Below are 21,271 nucleotides of genomic sequence, written 5' to 3' on the forward strand. Positions count from 1 at the left end.
TAACGTGAAGTGGAGTTAACTTGCGGTCTACAAACACTTACAACACACACACAACAACCAACCAAGGCTGACTGCTGTCAGTTTTTTATTGCACAAACGACTCACTGCAACACACGTGTTATATATGTAGGCAACACACACACACAGGCCTGAGGTCGCCGTGAATTCAATTTCTGCCTTTAACCCATCCCGGATCGTCTCTCCTCCAGGAGCAGTGGGCAGCTTCTCAGCGCCCGGGGACCAAGTGAACCGTCGGTCTCGGTCAGGAGCGTTCTGTTCTTTTTGCATGTTTTTCTGTTGGGGTTCTTAGTGGAGGAAACTCCTTGTGAACATGGGGAGAACATGCAAACTCCACACAGAAAGGCCCAGGAGATAGCCCACCTGAGCACTGAAGGTCTGGGGAGGACCTGCCCCCCAGAGCCAACAGCGCCCCATGCAGGGATCGAACCCATAACCTTCTTGCTGTAAGGCGGCAGTGCAAGCACCTGAGCCACCGTGCTTACAGAGAAGGCACACCTGGCGATTCTCTCGCTTTTTATCTTTCACCTTTAAATAATGTAACGTATAAACACGTTGTTTTAAAGCGCTGTGGCCGTCCTTAAAAGATGTGTCAATAAACAAACTTCTGCATCATGTGAAGCAGACACGTTGACTTCCCTACTTATTAAGATATTTTAAATATGGAATGTTCAATGCCTTATGGCGCTGATGGGTCCGAGCCCGACCCGAGCCTGAGTATGATTTCTAAACATATTTGTCCGAACCCGGCCCGGCCCAGCGGGTCCCGTCGGAAGAGGTGAGGAGATATGAACATTCATACAACCCCAATGATCAATGATCAACAACTCCATCATCCGTCTTTGTCTCTCGGTTGCCATCGTTCACTGTGTACAACAACAACAAGACCGGGTGAATAAACAAACCAACGACTTCCACGCCAACAGTTGTCATGGGATAGTAGGTAAATAGAGCTGTTGTTATAACAACCAACGTTTAACACAATTACTTAAAAGTTCATGAAAACAGCCACTGTGTAAGGGACCATCACCAGTGTAAGTGTAAGGGACCATCTCTAAGGTCGTCCTCGACCAAAAACGTTACTCCACCTATTGTTCTGGCGGTGAATTGCTTTGCAACACGTGCAACCCTTGGAGAACCATACATTAAAACTAGTCCATCGACACAACTGCGTGAAAAGCCGCAGCCGCAGTTGCAGAACCATGCGCTCGGCTTAAAGACAGCCTAGGCTACTACTTGCAATATCCACTTTTAACTCAAATCTACCTGTATGGTGACATAGACTATAGGATGGCAGCGCCAGGGTGGTAGGATAAGAGCCGAAAAATACAACAATCTACAAACATTGGCTGGCTGGATCAGGAAAGTGCAGGCGCTCTTCAGGGAGTACATTTTTCAAATCCTTGTTTGTCTATGGTGTAATTGGTTCCAATAACCACTTGAGAGCAGTAGAGAGCTGAGCTTAATCACAACTTTCTTCGAGCAGTTAGATACACTCCTGTGTAGGTATTTCAAGCAGAATGTTAAGTTACTCGTAACGGCAAACCATCTCTGAAAATCAGTTTTTTTTTTTTTTTTTACACAGTGGCTGTTTTCATGAACTTTTAAGTAATTGTGTTAAACGTTGGTTGTTATAATAACAGCTCTATTTGCCGTAGTTAAGGACCATGGGAACCTGTTATTAAAGGATGGAGAAGACTCTCCTTAAGTGAATTTATATTTGTATAATTTATATATAGGGACCGAGTTTTATTATCAGATAACTGTCATTGCCTATGTATATCTTACTGTCAATGGGAAAATATCTACTGTTTAGTAAATTGTTAATTTGTTATCATGTCTCTAAATACCTCTGTCTACACTACAGTATGTGCATCATTATACAATGCATCTACCGTGTGTGACGTGCTGTGGTTGTAGGCGGGGTCACGTGTAGGGATGGCAGGGTTTGATAAGCGCTTGCGCGCTTTAGTGAAGACAAGCGCATCCAACCAACTGGAAATACAGATGTGTATTCTCGTATTCTAACCTAGACGCAGTCCACCAACGACGGCTACAAACAGAAGAAAAGACACGCATATGAAGATGGTGTATTTTTCATACCAGTCTTTTGGCGAATAGTAGGCTATAGGCTACAGCTAGGCTAAGTTGATTTGGTCGATTCGGTGTAGAAAGACAATGTGCCGAAGAGCGCTCCATCTGTAAACAACCGACGTTTTCGTGAAATGTAAGTACGATTCGATATTTATGAAATAGCTCTATAATCAGAGCGGTTTTTACTTAAATGTTAGACTCGTAATTATTACATTAGCTGTAGTGTTGTATCCCACTAATTTGCTCTAAGGGCTTTCATGCATTGGTCGTAGTGTAAACCTTAGGGCGATGTTATTGGCAGCAGTTTCAAATTTGTTTGGTAGGCTACGGAATAGGATAGCCTATTGTGGTTGTTCCAAGCTAAAACCACTATTCGTAATTCATGTGTAAGGTACCGAGACTTGATGCAATTATATGACAGTGCTGCCTCGTCGTTGAAATATGCAGGCTTGCCCACTACCACGAATTTGCCTTTAAATCCCTCTCAGCGCTGTATCGAGTCAGTGTAGTTCATTTGGCGCTCAGTGACATGGTGCCCTGCCAGGTCTATGCCCTCCATAACATTGTTGACAATAACGAATGTAGCCTGTAGACATGGAGGGATCTAAGCGCTGGATCATTGCTTGGTAGTTGAGGGAAGCTGACAGCCCATGCTCACTTTGGCAAAGCTTGTTTGTTGAGGCGTGTCTAGCGGATTTCTGAACTGTAATGACTATTTATCTTGTTATAAGCCAACCCGTCCATTTTCACAATCTACGTTTTCCCACAGCTACATGGCTATTTGCACAGTTTACATTTATTCAGAGCTACACTACACCAGTGGACTGTTAGCTAGAGTGAATGTGACAGTGTAACAGCCCAGTGTTGCCTCATGCCAAGCCAGGCTCAGACTGCATGTCCACACACACAGACTAGACCACAACACGTATCACAGAAGATTTCTTCAGTACTGCACGTCATCCCTGATGAGAGGAGTTTCCCAATGGACACAACACCACCCGGGCTGAGCTTCAAAGAGGTTGTAGTGAGCGACATATATCAGGAGCCCTAAGCCCTCAGCTTGGCATTCCTGACCTGAGGGTTAAGTGTTGTTGTAAGTCATGCCTTCACAGGACTCACCCAGGCTTTTTGAGATGCCCTTTACAATGCTTCTCCACGCTGTTAAGCAGCCAAAACATGGGTCAGACCAATCAGATGTTCAGGGTTGGCTAACTCAGTGGCCGCAGCTTCTGGGGCCAATGTGTAACTGACAGTATCGGTTATTTGATCTCAGCCATAAACCATTCAGTGGCCATTTCTCTCCCAATGTTATTTGTGTAATGGAATGATTCAATTAGCTGTAGCGTGGCGCTGGCGAAGTCGTCTTTATTTAACGTCGACAGTAAGCAGGCAGAACAGTCGGCCCGAGGCGTGGGTGTTTGGATGATTTGGTTGATTAATGAATAATTGAACATGACGTCAACAGAGTGCCATATTTACAGGGCATCCGTGGTGAGAAATCTGTAGGCTCCCACCGTTCCGCTCGTGTATTTAAGAAGGAAAGAAAGAAAAGACTGCCTCTGCCTGTGCCCACAGACCCAGCTTCCTATTAAAGCCCTCAGCAATGTTATTGTGTTGGCATTCATGTAAAGCGGTTGTAATTAGCCCACACCACTTTTTAACACGCCAGGGCGTTTTGCTGAGCATGTAGGCTAGCTCTGTTTCCGCATGCCCATATGGGGCGAGGTCTTTATGACCACAGCCTCACCTCTCTGCAGCCCAGACCTGCCCGGCCGTGCAGATGTTTCTGCTAGAGCCCAGCCGTGCAGATGTTTCTGCTAGGAATGGGAACAGCGAGCCCGTCCCTTCCTTCCCTAAAAATTCAGGAAGTCTGCCTGTTTCCCGCCAGGGCAAAGAAGGAATCAAATGTCTACCTTGACAGGGTAAGCAGGACCAGATGCTTGGCCCTGTACAGTATCGCCCCCCCCCCTCGACTGCTGTACCGAGCTGGTTCTCAACAGGAGGGACCTGGGGTAGGCCTCGGGTCAAACACCGCTGGATGATCTCACGTTTATCACGTTTGACAGAGGCATCCAGTCACCCATCCTCCCCAGCCCCTCACCCCAGGAGCTGAGGAATGTTTGCTTACCTTAACTCCGAGAACTGGGAGGAGGCACTCTTAGCAATTAGAGAAACAATGGCATCGTGTGAAGAAGGCTTTGTGCTGTCCTGTTGTTGTTTTGTTGTCTGATCTGGATGCTGTGATTGGCTCTGGAAGGGATCCCAGGGCGGGGTTCTAGTGAGGACACCTGAGCTTAACACCGTGGGGAGAATAGACCAGACACACCTGAGCTTAACACCGTGGGGAGAATACAACAGGAAGACCAGACACACTTTTGTAAACAATGGCGTGCCAGCATTGTGGATTGTAAACTTTGTTCACACTAATTGTGCTTCAGTGCAGGATAAATAGGCCTAGGGGGCTAGTCCAATACACTGTACATCATTTTCATTGATGGGTGCTATGAATTTAGCAGGCATGTTTAGAGTCCGGCCATTTCTGAGTGCAATTCATTTGATTGCACATCCTTGTTAAATTGGTGGTTTCTGTCAGATCATTATGACGCACGTTCCTCTTTCCACTGAAATGTAACTTCAAAAACTGCGTGTTCTTCGACATGCAATGAGTCAGAGTTAGGAAAGAGTTGCAGGAAACTTGTCATCCCTTTCAGCAGTACGTCTGATCAGCAAGGGACTTCCTTTTTTTTCCTCAATTGCCGAGCCAGAGGCTGGTGGCTCGGAGTTGAAATGGTGTAATCTTCTCTCGCAAGCTGAATGATTGGTCTGCCGTTGCGTGAGATCCATGTTGATTGTGTGATGAAAGCGCTGCTCTTTTCCGGAAGCTTCCAGGCGGATCTGAGTATGCGGATGATGATGACGCTGTCGGGGGTGTTTCTTCATCTCTATGGCAACTTCCTGAAAAATTATGTCTCTGAGTGTACCAGTTAAAAATGAGAAGAGACAAAAAAAAAAAAAAAAGCACAACATAAGCAAGAACGGGGAATAAAAGAAGTGATGAGTTGAGCGTTTGTCTTTTCATCACGCAGTGGGATGATGCGTTGCTGTAGGACATTCCGTGGATGTCTTACTTCAAAGTCAACTCCCAGGTTTGTGTCCGCCCACACCCTGTTAGCCAAGTTTCCACTGAAAATAATGGGTTTGCCTAAAACAACCCATTTTGTCATTAGACGTTTGTTTAGAAATATGTTATAAATGTCCTATTGAATCACTAGTTCATAAACATGATATACAAATAAATACAATATAAGGAACATAAAGTAATTATAAGTAAACATAACCAAAATACAGTTAGAAAGAAAGCTACCCTGCGCACCCATATTTGTTGAGTTCACTGTGTGATGCCGATCTCATTATAGTCATATTATGAGTTATGCGTGTTTAGGTAATGTTAAACTACTACATTATAGTCATATTATGAGTTATGCGTGTTTAGGTAATGTTAAACTACAACATTATAGTCATATTATGAGTTATGCGTGTTTAGGTAATGTTAAACTACTACATTATAGTCATATCATGAGTTATGCGTGTTAACTGTCCACAACAGGTTTCCTAACCAGAGAAGCACTGGCAGCACCTGCTGTCCTTTGATTACTGCGAGCGGATATGTGGATGTTTCCTCTCGTTTGCTCACAGTTCAGCTGCATATGAGACATTTTTTGCAGCGTTTCCATGGTGAGGATTATAATTTTGAGGGGGCAGGGCTGGCGGACGCACCAGTAGCACACAGTAGCGGATGGTGCGGGGAAGCTGCAGACCGGGGATGGAGATTATCTCTATATATAATCCCAAATCTGTCACGTAACAACAAGTGACACAGAAGGGTCCAGCTTCACTTTCAAATTTGTAGACGCAATAACATAGCATTGGAGGGACACTCGATTGTGGCACTCAATGGCAGCACGGGTGTTTGTGTGTGTGTGTGTGTGTGTGTGTGTGCATGTGCGCGTGTGTGTGGGGTGTATCAGAGTCCAAGTGACAGTAATGTGTGTGTAAGAGTGCGTGTGTGTGTGTGTGTGTGTGTGTGTAAGAGTACGTGTGAGGCAGCTCACGTGGCTGGCTGCACAGGATGGCTTCACTTTGGGAATGAATGTGAGTAAGTGCAGCGCGATAGAGAGCAGAACAGAGAGAGAGAGATAATATATATAGAGAGAGAGATAATAGAGAAAGAGAGAATAGAGAGAGAGAGCAGAACAGAACACAGAGAGAGAGAGAGAATATAGAGAGAGAGAGCAGAACAGAATAGAGAGAGAATGAAAAGAGAGAGAAAGAGAGCAGAACAGAACACACAGAGAGAGAGAATAGAGAGAGAGAGCAGAACAGAGAGAGATAGAGAATAGAGAGAGAGAGCAGAACAGAGAGAGAATAGAGAGAAAGAGAGCAGAACAGAACACACAGAGAGAGAGATAGAATATATAGAGAGAGAATAGATAGAGAGCACAGTGAGTAAGTGGGGTATTGATCCTTTCCTCACTGCTGGATGGTTTGAGGCCCAGAGTGTCTTTCAGAGAGGCTGCTTTTAGCCCTGGCCCTGGAGGACTTAGAGGTCTGAGAAGGATTAGTGTCTTAAGGTCTGGGCTGCACATCCTCCTGGTGCTACTAGCATAGCCCCACTAGCATAGCATCTCTGTAGTCTGGTTCCTCGTGTCCAGCTCGCTGTCTCCAAACACAGTATTAGCGCGTGGAGTTCTGTTTGGAGCGACCAGGGTCGTATACTAAAGGGACGTGTGTGTCCCCAGCGGAAGGGCACGGTGGGGTGTCGAGGGGCTGGGACGCCCAGGAGCTGGTCAAGGGGGTCAGTTTCCCCTTCTGCTTAAGCCGTTAAGCCTTTGCTCTGAGTCGCGTGACCGGTGGCCATGATGATGCATCTCTCGGGGGCATCAGCCGTACAGCTGGCCCATGTGTGTACGGAGGAAGGGAGGGAGTGAGAGAGAGAACTGGAGGGGGGGGGGGAGGGGAAAAAGAGGAGGAGGAGGAGAGAGAGAGAAAGAGGAGAAAAGGGGTGGGGGAGAGAGGGAGAGAGCGAGGAAGGGAGAGTCAAGTTGGAGCTGTAAGTTGGTTGGCCGATAGACAAGTGAGGCAGCAGAAGAGAGAGGTGCTGAGGGGGGCAGAAGAGAGAGGTGCTGGGGGGGTAGAAGAGGGGGGTGCTGGGGGTGGGGGGGGGCATGGGTGTATTACGGAGGGCGACATGGAGGACCCTAATGTCATGGACAGGCAACGAGCAGAGCAACCAGCAATGTCCCTCGCGCATGAACTAAAGCTGTCATGTTTGCGCTTAGGATTTTGCTTGTGGTATTAAATTAGCAACATTCTGCCAAGATATTAAATTAGCTTCAGTTCATGCGTCGCAGACTTTGCTCATTACTTTGCTCGTTGCCAGTTGCCTGTCAATGAAATGAAGGCCCGGAGTGACAGAGACATCGAGAGCATCTGAGACTGGGATAGAGGAGGAGCAACAGTAAATGTGAGTGAGAGAGAGGTGGAATAAGAGAAAGATAGAAAGAAAGGTGGAGGTACAGAAAAAGAGTGAGGAGAAGAAAAGATTTTCTCTTATCTTTTGAGGGATGCGACTCTCTTCAGAAGAGCAGTAATGGAGGTTGGTTGGTTGCAGTGCTGCTATATACCCAGTAACACGGCAGGGGGAAGGAAAGACAGGAAATGGAATGGAATGGATTGGAATGGAGGGAGAGGAAAAGGAACAGAATGTTATGGTATGGAATGGAATGTTATGGTATAGAATGGAATGGAAAGGAAAGGAAAAGCGTGGAGTGGAGGCAGCTGGTTTTCCTGGGGCAGGCTAGTGATTGGGTGAGACATGAGGGGGAGCAGAAAGCAGTGGGAGGCCAGTGAGAGAGAGAGAGAGAGAGAGGGGGAGAGAGGGAGAGGGAGAGAGGAAGAGATGGGGGGGGGGGGGCGGACATGGAGCTCAGGAGTCCCTCGGCTCTCTCTCTGCCATTACTGAAAGCCTGTGACACACTCAATCACACACAGGTCTCTGTCCTGCCAGCTCAGGTCACAGAACACACGCACACACATGCCCATACACAGACACACACACACAGACACATGCACATACAAACACAAACACACACAAGCAAACACACACACACACACACACACACACACACACACACACACACACACACACACACACACACACACACACACACACTGAGGAGACAGGGGTTGACTCATATGCTGACCGCAAAGTCTTCCTGCTCAGCCTCTTCAGGGAAATGAGTTGTGTATTCCTGACAGTATCAGAGGAACTGATACCCCCAGGCTGCACGGCTGAAGAATATTAGTGTGGTTAAGTATCATATCAATGCAGCAGTGTCATTGTTGTTATTCTCCGCAGAGGGGGATACAAGGGGCCGCTGCTAATACAATGTGCCCATACCTACCTTTCACCATTGCAGAATTGAGTTAAACATAAGCGGGAAGCAGCATTTCTCATGCATAATTTCAAATATGCTTTCATGCACTGTTGGAGTGCAGGAATGTAACTATTTCCAGATGCCCTCGCTCACTTCAAACCCGTTTCTACAAAGCTGTGGAGTGTGTGTGTGAGAGAACGTGTGTGTGTGTGTGTGTGTGTTTATGACACAGAACAGAAAGAGGGCGTGTGTGTGGATCAGTCTGTTGGTGTGTGTGTGTGAGAGAGAGAGAAAGATGCGTGTTGGATTGTGTTTAGGCCGTTCGTGTTTAGGGCTATTTTGTACATGGACACCACAGGAATTTGCCATGGAATGTGTTCCTGGTCCAAATGGAACTCTGGAACTCCTCATGTTCTGCCATGTGTGGCAGTGGAACCGTCCCTACCAAGCAGGATCAGTTCCTGGCTTTCAACATTTTACGCACTTCAACTTTTCACAACAGGGACTTCCCATGAATTTTTTATCACACCATATGTCTTTTATATAACCCTCGTTACCTTTATCGTTTACCTTACCTCTCTACCTTAATACATACCTCACTATTTTACTGTCTTTGTAGGCTGAAATGATAGAAGTTGTATAGAAGTTGCTATAGTTTCAGACTTAAAACTTTCTTGAGTGTGTTTGAGTGACGTCCCTGCGGAGTTCAACTGTGTGTGTGTGTGTGTGTGTGTGTGTCCTACTTACTCTTAAATGACTCTCTCCTCCGTGCTCTCACTTCTCTCTCCAACGCTCTTGTTCCTCTTCTCTCTCTGTCCACCTTCATCTTTGTCACTTTCACACTCTTGTCTCTCTCTGTCTCACCCGCTAATTCTTTCTCTTTCTCTCCCCATCTCTCCTCCCTATCTCTCTCTGCCCCCCCTCTCTCTCTGTCTCTCTCTCTCTCCCCCTCCGCCTCTCTCTCCTCCCTACCTCTCTCTCTCTGCCCCCCCCCCCTCTCTCTCTCTCTCTCTGTCTCCCATACCCAAACACTAACTCTCTGTCCACTCCTGTCTTGCTCAGATCTCTCCGTCTCCGGTGATGGGATATGATGGAGGACAAGGGCCCTCGTGTAGCCGACTACTTTGTGGTGGCCGGCCTAACGGACTCCTCTAAGCCCCTGGAGGAGGAGGTCCACTTCGACGATGTCTGCCACCGCACGGCCGGCCAGGCCAAGGCCCCCATCACCGACGTGGCGGTGGTCATCCGCTCGCAGGGGGAGGAGGTGCCGCGCGGGTACACCTGCGTGGAGACCACGCCGACGGGGCTGCCCGCCGAGCTCAACGGGGGCACACTCATGGGGCCCCAGATCTTCCTGTGCTTCCGCAGGGGCCGGGACAAGCCCCCCCTCACAGACCTGGGGTGAGTCAGCCCCCCCCCCCCCCCCCCCCCCTCACAGACCTGGGGTCAGTCAGCAGCAGCCGCAGCTTCTGCTTCCACTTCTGCTCGTGTGCGCAGCGTGCAGAGTTTACATGTGGAAATGGTGACACGGCGTTTCTAACAATAGACATCCCCCCAGGACGTATCGCTTAGTCATCAATTCGTGCATGGGTGTACATATGGATGGATTGAGTTAGGAGAGGTGGTGAGGAGAAATCACTGTGGAGTTATAAGTATTCGTTATCATGTCATGTAGTGCTGGAATTCAATAGAGGAATTAGTGCGTGTAAAGTATTTAGAAAATGTAGAGACATATCCTTAACATCTTCTTTAGTCTGGTATACTGATGCGGCATGTCAGCAGTTAAACAAAGGCCAGTGTGACCACCGAGACCATACAAGACCAGTTACTTTTGTTTTATGTGCTGCCAGCACATCCTGTAAATGACTATATTCATCTTAGTAAGCAAGGCTGAATAATAGGATAGCATTTATGTTTTTTGGTATTTTGGAGCAGAAAAGAATATCATTGTGTGGTCTATAGAGATGTTGGGGTCGTTCAAATTGACCTGGCAGCTCACGTCAACCAGCCCTGCATGTCATCAGTCCTGAGGTCGGCCCAGTAGCCGTGGGCACTGATTGGAAGTTGCTGCCTCTGCACTGAATGCCAGTTAGATTTAAAGCATCGTGGGGTTTCAGTGAGAGCTCTTCCCCCCTGTTCTGTGGCGGCCAGCGTCTTTGTGAGGGGACACAAGCGGTGGAGACACACATGAATAGTTTATACCGCACCGCCGAACTGGCGCTGGTTCTGGGTCTGGTTCTGGGTCAGGACTGTTGGGCCGCACCAGTGTGGCGTGTGCCAGAGACGTGTTTGTTTGTTTGTTTGTTTGTTTGTTTGATTGAAGTTGGGTCAAGTAAATGTCCGTGATGGAGCAGCGCTGCTTTCAATCCTGTGGCCCAATCAGAGTCCAGATGATTCCCCAGCGGTCTGGATGAGAAGCTCGTCACAGTTCTTGAGAAATAATGACTGACAATAAATAATGTGTGAGCGTGTTGCTGTCCGACAGTGTGTGTGTGTGTGTGTGTGTGTGTGTAAATAGATATGATTTATTCATCTCCAAGGGGAATCTATTTTGTCCAACAGCACATATATCAAAACAGAGACATAAAATGATGTTTGGGTGTGTGCACTCATGCATGTGTGTGTGTGTGTATGTGTGTGTGTGTGTATGACTGCATGTCTGTGTGCATTTTCACGTGTGTGTGTGTAGTTATTCAGTTTCTTCATTTCTCTCTTCTCTATGAGTGGAAAGAGAAGCTGTATGTGTGTGTGTGTGAGTGTGTGTGTGTGTGTGTGGTGTGAATGTGTGTGTGTGTGTGTGTGTGTGTAGTGTGTGTGTGTGTGTGTGTGTGTGTGTGTGTGTGTGTGTTTGCATAGTTATTGAGGTTGTCATTCCTCCTCTTTCCCAGAGTCCTCTATGAGTGGAAGGAGAAGCTGAAGCCGGGCTGTCACATCATCCAGACCACGCCCTCTGGTCGCCCCGCCAACATCAGTAGCTCCTCCTCCCAGCGCATATACATCACCTACCGCCGGGCCCACGAGGCCAACTCTCACGCGTCATTGGCTGTCAAAGACATCTGTGTCATCATTCCAGGCAAAGGGGAGACGCCCCCTCACGCCTACTGCAAACTGGAGAAGAACCTCAACAGCAGCATGGTGAGGGATGGAGACTTTATTAATCCTGAGGGAAATCTTAGGGAACACCATGGAGGACCATCATCCATCCTCATTTAATGATGGCGTCCGCATCTATCACAGTGTACTTCATGTTGGGATGTCGTCTTTGTTTCTGCAAATGTTTGCAGCAGGTTCTGGTTTATAATAATCTCGACTGTTTGTGTCCCTCTTTGTGTGTGTGTGTGTGTGTGTGTGTGTGTGTGTGTGTGTGTGTGTTTCTTCCCACTTCCTGCCTCAGTGGGGGTCGTCTGTGTACCTCTGCTACAAGAAGTCCATGGCCAAAACCAACACACTGGCATTCAAAGCAGGTACTTGTCATTCTGCACTCTCTCTCCCCTCGTCCGCCGGAGGGGAACACACTGATGGTGCGCGGCGGTCAGATGCCAACGCCACATCTGTGTGTCGCCAGAACGCACACACACTCTCTCTCCCTCGCTCTCTCTCTCGCTCTCTCCCCCTCTCCCTCTCTCCCCCCTTTCTCTATCTCTCTTTCTACCTCTCTCTGTGGAAAGTGCTCGCATTTGCTGTTATTATGAAAAATTATCACGCCGTCTCCATTTTCACTCTCCCGTCCTGTCACATCTCCTGCAATTACTGTTTCTTTAGGCAGACGGCCATTTTGCCCATCACTGGTGTGTGTCTGTGTGTGGGAGGGGGGTGGGAAGCTGTCTGTTCTCTCTGAGTGTGTGTATTGATTGCTAAGCACTGCTGTGCTCTGTGCTCTGTGTGTGTGTGTGTGTGTGTGTGTGTGTGTGTGTGTGTGTGTGTGTGTGTGTGTGTGTAAGCCTGGGGCATGTCGATAAGCTTTCGGTCAGTGGGCTACGACTGGCAGGACTTAAGAGACAATCTAAACAACTAGCAAAGTACTGCTCTGTATCAGCTGCTATAGGTAGTCTTGCTGTTTGGCGTAGGAGATGTTTCTTGTACCCATGAGTCACTAAGCTGTATTCAACCTCTGAGAAATGTTTGAATCCTTTCTGTACAGAATATGATTGGTGGATTCAAATAAATAATTTAAATGTGTGTGTGTGTGTGTGTGTGTGTGTGTGTAGGTCTGCTCTCGCGGTTCCCAGAGGAGGACTATGAGGCCTTCCCCCTGCCTGAGTCCGTGCCTCTGTTCTGCCTGCCCATGGGGGCGTCCATCGAGTGCTGGCCCGCTCACACCAAATACTCCCTGCCTGTCTTCTCCACGTTCGTTCTGACCGGGAACTCTGGGGAGAAGGTGAGAACAACCGCACACAGAACCACACACACACACATACACACACACAGAACCACACACACACACAGAACCAGAGCTATCATGCCTGTAACTGGTGGAATTCATTTAGCTGCACTGAATGAATCAAGCTGTAATTGACAATACTGTAGCCCCACAGTGGCGTGTCAATTAGTGGAATCATTGGCATCAACCAGCCGTCCTTCAACCATTTCAGAACAGCCAGTTCGTACCACACACAGCTCAATGTACTCGTCCACAAGCTGTAGATGGGAATGAAGAATGAAGAATAACTTGGAACAGAATGAAGAATAAAGAATAACTTAGAACAGAATAACTTCCCCCCTTCCTATCTCCACCCGGCCGACCTCAAGCAGATGGGTTCCCCCTTATGTGCCGTGGTTCTGCTTAAGGTTCCTTCCTGACTAACAGGGAGTTTTTTCTTGCCCGTGTTGCCATTGTGCTTGCACTAATGGGGTTTCAGGCTCTGGGCTCTGTAAAGCGCCTAGAGACAATTGTATTGTTATGGCGCTATATAAATAAAATTGAATTGAATTGAATTGAAGAATGAAGAATAACTTAGAACAGAATGAAGAATAACTTAAACAGAATGAAGAATACAGAATAACTTAGAACAGAATGAAGAATAACTTAAACAGAATGAATAACTTAGAACAGAATGAAGAGTGAATGAATACCTTTGAAGAGTAAGAGCCGGAAGCGCTCCCACTTGGCGGAGACCAAACCCAATTGATTGGTCTCGCGTTGATTTCTCTGCTCAGGGCACGCTACTTAAGAGAAGCTCACCTGCACGCCACACACGTCGCAGCAGCAGCAGCAGCAGCGCAGCTATGCGGCTCTACACCCGTGACCTCACGCTCATTATTATCAGTCAAATCCCACAAAGGCATGCGGAACATGAGTCTTTTCATGGCCTCTGTTTCAGCCGTGTGGCGTGAATGTTAAACAGCTCCACACCGGGCAGTGGAACAGCGCAGAAGCAGTTAGACATGCGACCTGCAAAAAGAAAACGCTGGCCGAACGGGAGACTGAGTTTCAATACGTGGTAATTGCTCTGTTTAATCAGAGTGGAGCTGAAACAGTGTCTGTCGGGGCTGGGCGGGGGGGGGGGGGATTATGGTGCAGATACGTCCACAGCAGAGATGTGAGAGGCATCAGCGGAGCTCCCCTCCCCCCCCCCCCGCTCACTCTGCCCGTCTCACCAACCCACAGTGAGCTGATCTCCAGGCTACTCGCCGCACCGTGCCGCGCCGCGCCTCACCACACCGCAGCCGCAGTGTTTTATCATTTATTCATTTAGCTGTGAGCAACTTCAAAGCAACCGTTCCAAGCATGTGCTATGCCTGGAGATCGGACTCTGGGTTTTTACTGGGGGGGCCTAGAGGAAGGGAAACAATATTATTCCTGTAAGCCCATCTTTCATTTTTGAGTTGTGCTTGTTTTAACATCAAAATAAAACTGTAAACACATTGCAGTTAAACACTTAAAACCCAACATGCAGGTAAATGTGTCTGTCAACGTGTGTGTGTGTTTGTGTGTGCGTACGTGTGTGTGTGTGTCCTTGCGTGCGTGTATGTTGGTGTGTGTGTGTGCATGTCGGTGTACGTGTGTGTGATTTAACCAACGGGCCCAGACTTGTTCCAGATCTGCTCTGGCCCTGGCAGGTGTGTGTGAGCTAGGCTCTGTCAGTATGGTCATGTACTGTCTGGTCAGGTCAGGACTGATGGGCCAGGGACACCATGTACTCTGTCAGGCATTGAGGACTGCTAACCCGCATGTGTCTGCAGGTGTACGGAGCGGCCATCCAGTTTTATGAGCCACACCCAGAGGAGCGTCTGACGGAGAAGCAGCGCACACAGCTGGGCCTGCAGGGAGGGGGCGCGCGGGCGGAGACCTCCATGGCCGTCCACACCAGCAAGAGCATCTGCCTGCTGTCTCACTGGCCCTTCTTCGACGCCTTCCGGAGCTTTCTCACCTTCCTCTACCGCTACTCCATCTCCGGCCCCCACAGCCTCCCCATAGAGAAGTGAGTCGGGGGGATTCTGTGGACGAGTTGTGCTTTCTCGGTCCTTCTCTGTCTTTCTCTCTTTCTTTGTCTGTCTCTGTGCTTTCTCTCTTTCTCTGTCCGTCTCTGTGCTTTCTCTCTTTCTCTGTCTTTCGCTCTTTCTCTGTCTTTCTCTGTCTTTCTTTTTCTCTCTTTCTCTCTTTCTCTGTGTTTTTCTCTCTTTCTCTGTCTTTCTCTGTTCTTTCTTTGTCTTTTTAGCACTCTGGAGTTCACTGTTTGTCCCCTCTCTCTCTCCATAGGCACATCTCCAACTTCATGCACAAAGTGCCCTTCCCCTCCTCGCAAAGGCCTCGCATCCTGGTCCAGGTAAGCCAACACTCCAACGCACAGCACTACACGTCCTCCTGTGCTTAGTAGGCTGAGAATGAGGAGACTTCAGGTTTCAGACTACACGTCCTCCTGTGCTTAGTAGGCTGAGAATGAGGAGACAACACTCAGACTACACGTCCTCCTGTGCTTAATAGACTGAGAATGAGGAGACTTCAGGTTTCAGGCCGTGGGTTTGCTGGAGTCCCTTTGCATTCATCGTCTTGTTAAATCCCTCACGACACTTTATTGTCACTGATGCATGTGTGCTTGACTCTCTCTGTAGTCGTCCCAGTTTCAGCATTGTTGGAGCCTTGCTGCCTGGGTTGTAAGCGGCTCTGGATGGGGGCTGAATAGGGCTCAGTGTAAGCCATCATGGGGGCGCATCAGTGTGGCGCAGTGATTTATGGACCTCATGCATGTGGGCAGCAGCTGCGTGGGTGGAACAGGTATTTTGGGAAGTGCGCCTCTGTATCTAACTCTGTCTGTTTGTGTGTGTATGTTTGTGTGTGTGTGTGTGTGTGTGTGTTTGTGTGTGTGTGTGTGTGTGTGTGTGTGTGTGTGTGTGTGTGTGCTCTTCACAGCTGTCTCCACACGATAGCCTGATGCTGAGCCAGCCAGTGTCCTCGCCGCTGCCCTTGAGGTTCGTCAAACACAGCACTGCAACAGATAGTCAGATAACCATACATTCTAAATCCATTAGCACTCACACACACACACACACTCACACACACACACACACACAAACAGACACACACAAATACACACACACATACACACACACACTCACACACACACACACAAATACACATACAATCACACACACACACACACACACACACACACACACACACAAACACACACACACTCACATACACACACACACGCACACGCACACACGCACACACACACACACACACACATTTCCTTTGTGACCTTCCATCTGTGTTTATTTCTCTCTCTCGTCCAGTGGCGGTCGTCTGTCCACGCTGCTGCTGAACCTGGGCCCCAAGAACGCGGCCAGCCTGCTGGTCCTGGCCGTCACCGAGCACAAGATCCTGCTCCACTCGCTGCGGCCCGCCGTGCTCACCAGCGTGGCCGAGGCCCTCGTGTCGGTGAGTCCATCTTCCTCTGGGGCGTCAGTGGGGGGGGGGGGGGGGGGGGGGGGGGGGGGGGGGGGGGGGGGGGGGGGGGAAGCGCACAGACCCCCCAGGGCAGCCAGAGACCAGAGACGTGGGGTGGGGGTGTGTGTTGGTGGGGGTCGGACTAGCTGTGGTCTCCCCTGGCCTACTCTAGAGCTGCTGACTGAGGGTGATGAGTCTGTCTGTCTGGCAAGTCAGTCTGTCTATCTGTCAGTCAGTCTGTCTGTCAGTTTATCTATCTGTCAGTCAGTCTATCTGTCAAGTTAGTCAGTGGCTCAGGCAGGCAGGTTGTCAGTGGCCTGAAGGAGCTTGAGTGGTTAGGGGAAAGAAGGTGACTGTTGTCTGTCAGTGTTGTGACTTTAGACTGGTCTCTTGAGTGGTTAGGGGAAATAAGGTGACTGTTGTCTGTCAGTGTTGTGACTTTAGACTGGTCTCTTGAGTGGTTAGGGGAAATAAGGTGACTGTTGTCTGTCAGTGTTGTGTCTTTAGACTGGTCTCTTGTACCCTAAACTTGAGTGGTTAGGGGAAAGAAGGTGACTGTTGTCTGTCAGTGTTGTGTCTTTAGACTGGTCTCTTGAGTGGTTAGGGGAAAGAAGGTGACTGTTGTCTGTCAGTGGTCTCTTGTACCCTGGTGGCCTGTAGAAGGATAACAGGCCAGGGTTAGTCATAATCAAGAGATCCAATACTGGTGATTTTATAGCACCAAGGACCGATATCAGCAGCCTCATCTTTCGTATTGACTTCTTTAATGTCAGCTTGATTACTCCTGCTGAGTCACGGACCTCAGCTGGTGTTGGTCTCATGTTGCTGGTTCTCCGGTCCAGACGGACATCAGCTGGTGTTGGTCTCATGTTGCTGGTTCTCCGGTCCAGACGGACCTCAGCTGCTGTTGGTCTCATGTTGCTGATTCTCCGGTCCAGATGGACATCAGCTGGTGTTGGTCTCATGTTGCTGGTTCTCCGGTCCAGACGGACCTCAGCTGGTGTTGGTCTCATGTTGCTGGTTCTCTGGTCCAGACGGACATCAGCTGGTGTTGGTCTCATGTTGCTGGTTCTCCGGTCCAGACGGACATCAGTTGGTGTTGGTCTCATGTTCTCCGGTCCAGAAGGACATCAGCTGGTGTTGGGCTCATGTTGCTGGTTCTCCGGTCCAGACGGACCTCAGCTGGTGTTGGTATCATGTTGCTGGTTCTCCGGTCCAGACGGACCTCAGCTGGTGTCGGGCTCATGTTGCTGGTTCTCTGGTCCAGACTCCGTGTCTCTCTACTCAAACTGATGACCGTGCTGACCTCTTCTACGGAGCGCTGTAACAGGCCTATCCACCAGTAACTTTGTGACGTTGGGTGTAACCAGGGTGTCAAAAAAACAGGGGGGATGTTTTTATTTAAAAAAAAATGTATCATGAAAAAACAGGGAATATCTAGGCCTAATTCTTTTCGGGTTAACGGTAGGCCCTATTTAAATTTTGAACAGTTGAACATTTAATGCAAACTAAAATATATAAAATACATGAAATATTTTTTTTTGTAAAAACCAGAGGGGGGGGGGGGGAATCCCCCCTATCCCCCCCAACAAATCGCACCCTGGGTGTAACCTCCTGATTACCCAAAGTGGATGCGTTTTACCCAAGGTGTGCTGTCAAGGCAATGTAACACAATAGCATTACATTCACACAGCCAAAGGAGTACAACCTAATTTATAGATAGTGAGTAACGGGTCAATTTCTAAATAATGCATTCAAATTACATCTTCCTAATTGTTTTCACGTATTGAGCTTGACTTATTGAGTCCTTACATCTCAATCATATTAAATATGGACAGGACGTAGGACAAACTTGGCTAGAGAACATAACATAGCCTAGCCTATGACAAGAAAACTCAATCAACTCATGGATTTACTGTGACAGCAGTACACAGCCGGCATGGCGTTAAGGTTTATTTAAACTCTTTATCGCCAGGAATTATCACACTGCATTCATTCAGTGGAACAAATTGGTGCGTGAGCCATTGGTCATAAAGTCACGCTGCTTTTATGCACACACATCCACACACACACACACACACACACACACACACACTCCCATTAAGCGCTGAGTCAACTAACTGACATCCTAGTCATCGTCAGAGCACCGTTTAACACTGATACAGGCAATCAGGGGTTTTCAAGCATGACTTCCCTTGATAACCCAGAGTTAAATCTGAGTGTGTTAATCTCCCCTCATAGCACAGCCCTATGTTCTTCCTAATGGTTTATTATTGTTTGCTTTGGGCCTGCTGGGTAAACAAACACTTGGCCGTAACTCGGCCCAGAATATGAGTGATGGGGATGTGGGAGGGAGGGGTGGAATAGCTTGGATAGGAACGGCATGACTCAGGGCTGACGTGATGCTGAAACAATCTCCTCTCGTCTGTCTCCTCTCCTCTCCTCTCCTCTCCTCTCGTCTCGTCTCCTCTCCTCTCCTCTCCTCTCGTCTCGTCTCCCGTTTGAGACGATCTTCTGACGATTATGACTGGCTAAGACAATGCAGTACTTAGATCTGCCTCCAGTCTCGGGCTGCTGCAGTGATGTGACAAGAGACTGCTGGGCTGCTGAACAGATCAGTCCAGAACCCCTACTGCCTAGCCCAGATCAGTCCAGAACCCCTACTGCCTAGCCCAGATTTACAGCAGTGGGTCTGGGGAGGAGGTTGGCATGTGTGAAGGTACATAGCATGCTGTGCTGTGTGTGTGTGTGTGGGTGTGTGTGTGTGTGTGTGTGTGTGTGTGTGTGTGTGTGTGTGTGTGTGTGTGTGTGTGTGTGTGTGTGTGTGTTCACAATTAACTATTGGCTGAGAATAAGGGGTCGGAAAATTGATTGGTTACCTGAAATAAGCACACAATGGGAACAGACCAATCAGCTGAGGCCATGTAGAGTTTTCTGGCTGACCTCCAGAGGGTCTTGAACATGAGCGCTAATGCTAACCAGCTAAGGCCATGTAACGTTTCCAAAGACTCCAAAGCAGGCATCTAAACCCCCACCCCACCCCTCCTGTGCCCCTCAGATGATCTTCCCGTTCCACTGGCCGTGCCCGTACATCCCGCTGTGCCCGCTCACCCTGGCGGACGTCCTCAGCGCCCCCTGCCCCTTCATCGTGGGCGTCGACTCGCGCTACTTCGACCTCTATGAACCCCCGGCCGACGTCAGCTGCGTGGACCTGGACACCAACACCATTTCCCAGTGAGTGACCCAGTGAACCCTGTGACCCCTGCATATCTGCCCTCTCCCCTGAGTGTATCTGACCTTTCACCTCTGACACTAACCCCTGTTCTCTGGGCTTTCGCAACCTGAGATGTCAATCTTCAGATGCTTAGGGGGGGGGGGAGTTTAAAGAGCTCTTCTGTCTTAACTCAGAGCAGAGAGGGGAGACAGACAGACAGACAGACAGACAGACAGACAGACAGAGAGCACTTTAGTGAAGCTGAATTTCAATCACGTGGATTACCCTGATGTCAATAAGCAGAGCACTGTCCCAGTGGGCAGTAAGCTGATGCTGAAGAATGTGGGTGTTGAGATGCTGTATGGGGTCAACAGAGGGAAGGAGGGAGGGAGTGAGGGAGAAAGAGGGGGATTGAAGGAGGGAGGGAGGGAAAGAGAAAGAGGGGGATTGAAGGAGAGAGGGAGGGAGGGAAAGAGAAAGGGGGGGATTGAGGGAGGGAAAGAGAAAGGGGGTTTGACGGATAGAGGGAGGGAAAGAGAAAGGGGGGGATTGAAGGAGAGAGGGAGGGAGGGAGGGAAAGAGAAAGGGGGATTGAAGGATTGAGGGAGGGAACGAGAAAGAGGGGGATTGAGGGAGGGAAAGAGAAAGAGGGGGATTAAGGGAGGGAAAGAGAAAGAGGGGATAGAGGGAGGGAAAGAGAAAGGGGGATTGAAGGATAGAGGGAGGGAGTCTTGTATTTCTTTGTCCTTCGTGTCAGTGCGGTTTGCCTCCACCCCTGTTGCTCTCAGCTGTTTACCCTAGCTCCCTCTCTTCTCTCTAATGACTAACATGTGTGTGTGTGTGTGTGTGTGTGTGTGTGTGTGTGTGTGTGTGTGTGTGTGTTGGGGGTGCTGCAGCAAAGAGGACAGGCGATCGCTGACCTGGAAGATCCTGCCAAGGAAAGCCTGTAAACATCTGATCAACGCCCTGAGCAGCCTCCACCAGCAGCTGGCCGAAGGTGAGGAGGAGAGGGGGAGAGGGGGAGTGTTCCTGCAGGGCGACACCTCACCAGGGGAAGAGAATGAGAGGGAGAGAGGGAGAGAGGGGGAGTGTTCCTGTAGGGCCGACACCGCACCAGGGGAAGAGAAAGAGAGGGGGAGCGTTCCTGCAGGGTGACACCTCACCAGGGGAAGAGAAAGAGAGGGAGAGAGGGAGAGGGGGAGCGTTCCTGCAGGGCCGACACTTCCCCAGGGGAAGAGAAAGAGAGGGAGAGAGGGAGAGCGTTCCTGTAGGCCGACACCTCACCAGGGGAAGAGAAAGTGTTCACATCCTCTCTCTCAGATCACCAAACACATGCTGCTTCCAAAAGCTCACCCAAGAGCTCTGCTACTCAACCCACTGCACCACAATCCTCAGAGTTGAATCCACCTCCTCTCCTCTCCTTTCCTACCCTCTCTCCTCTCTCCTCTCCTCTCTCCTCCCCTCCCCTAGCCCTCCTCTCCTCTCCTTGCCACCCCCCCCCACTCCTGACTTGCCTTGCTTTTTGGGCCGTGAATCATTGTGCTACTGATGCTATCCAGGCTCACATTAAAGGCTGGCGAATGGGGAGAAAAACAAAGGGCAATCAGGCTTGAGATT

General features: G+C 49.1%; 1 protein-coding gene across 2 annotated transcripts in view; it reads left to right on the plus strand.

Annotated features, from left to right (window-relative positions):
* Window positions 1-1,042: 1,042 nt before the first annotated feature.
* dennd4a (DENN/MADD domain containing 4A) overlaps window positions 1,043-21,271 on the plus strand; it is a 54,484-nt gene continuing 34,255 nt past the window's right edge. For both annotated transcript variants that reach the window (XM_031564812.2, XM_031564815.2), the window contains exons 1-11: window positions 1,043-2,245; window positions 9,612-9,950; window positions 11,438-11,684; window positions 11,944-12,013; window positions 12,758-12,927; window positions 14,733-14,971; window positions 15,250-15,316; window positions 15,901-15,959; window positions 16,287-16,431; window positions 19,499-19,674; window positions 20,551-20,651. In XM_031564812.2, coding sequence (XP_031420672.1) covers window positions 9,637-9,950; window positions 11,438-11,684; window positions 11,944-12,013; window positions 12,758-12,927; window positions 14,733-14,971; window positions 15,250-15,316; window positions 15,901-15,959; window positions 16,287-16,431; window positions 19,499-19,674; window positions 20,551-20,651 — 1,588 coding nt within the window. In that variant the 5' untranslated portion in view covers window positions 1,043-2,245; window positions 9,612-9,636. The remainder of the gene's footprint in view (window positions 2,246-9,611; window positions 9,951-11,437; window positions 11,685-11,943; window positions 12,014-12,757; window positions 12,928-14,732; window positions 14,972-15,249; window positions 15,317-15,900; window positions 15,960-16,286; window positions 16,432-19,498; window positions 19,675-20,550; window positions 20,652-21,271) is intronic.

Source organism: Clupea harengus, chromosome 3 (genome assembly GCF_900700415.2).
Source record: "Clupea harengus chromosome 3, Ch_v2.0.2, whole genome shotgun sequence".
In the NCBI taxonomy this organism is placed as follows: Eukaryota; Metazoa; Chordata; class Actinopteri; order Clupeiformes; family Clupeidae; genus Clupea; species Clupea harengus.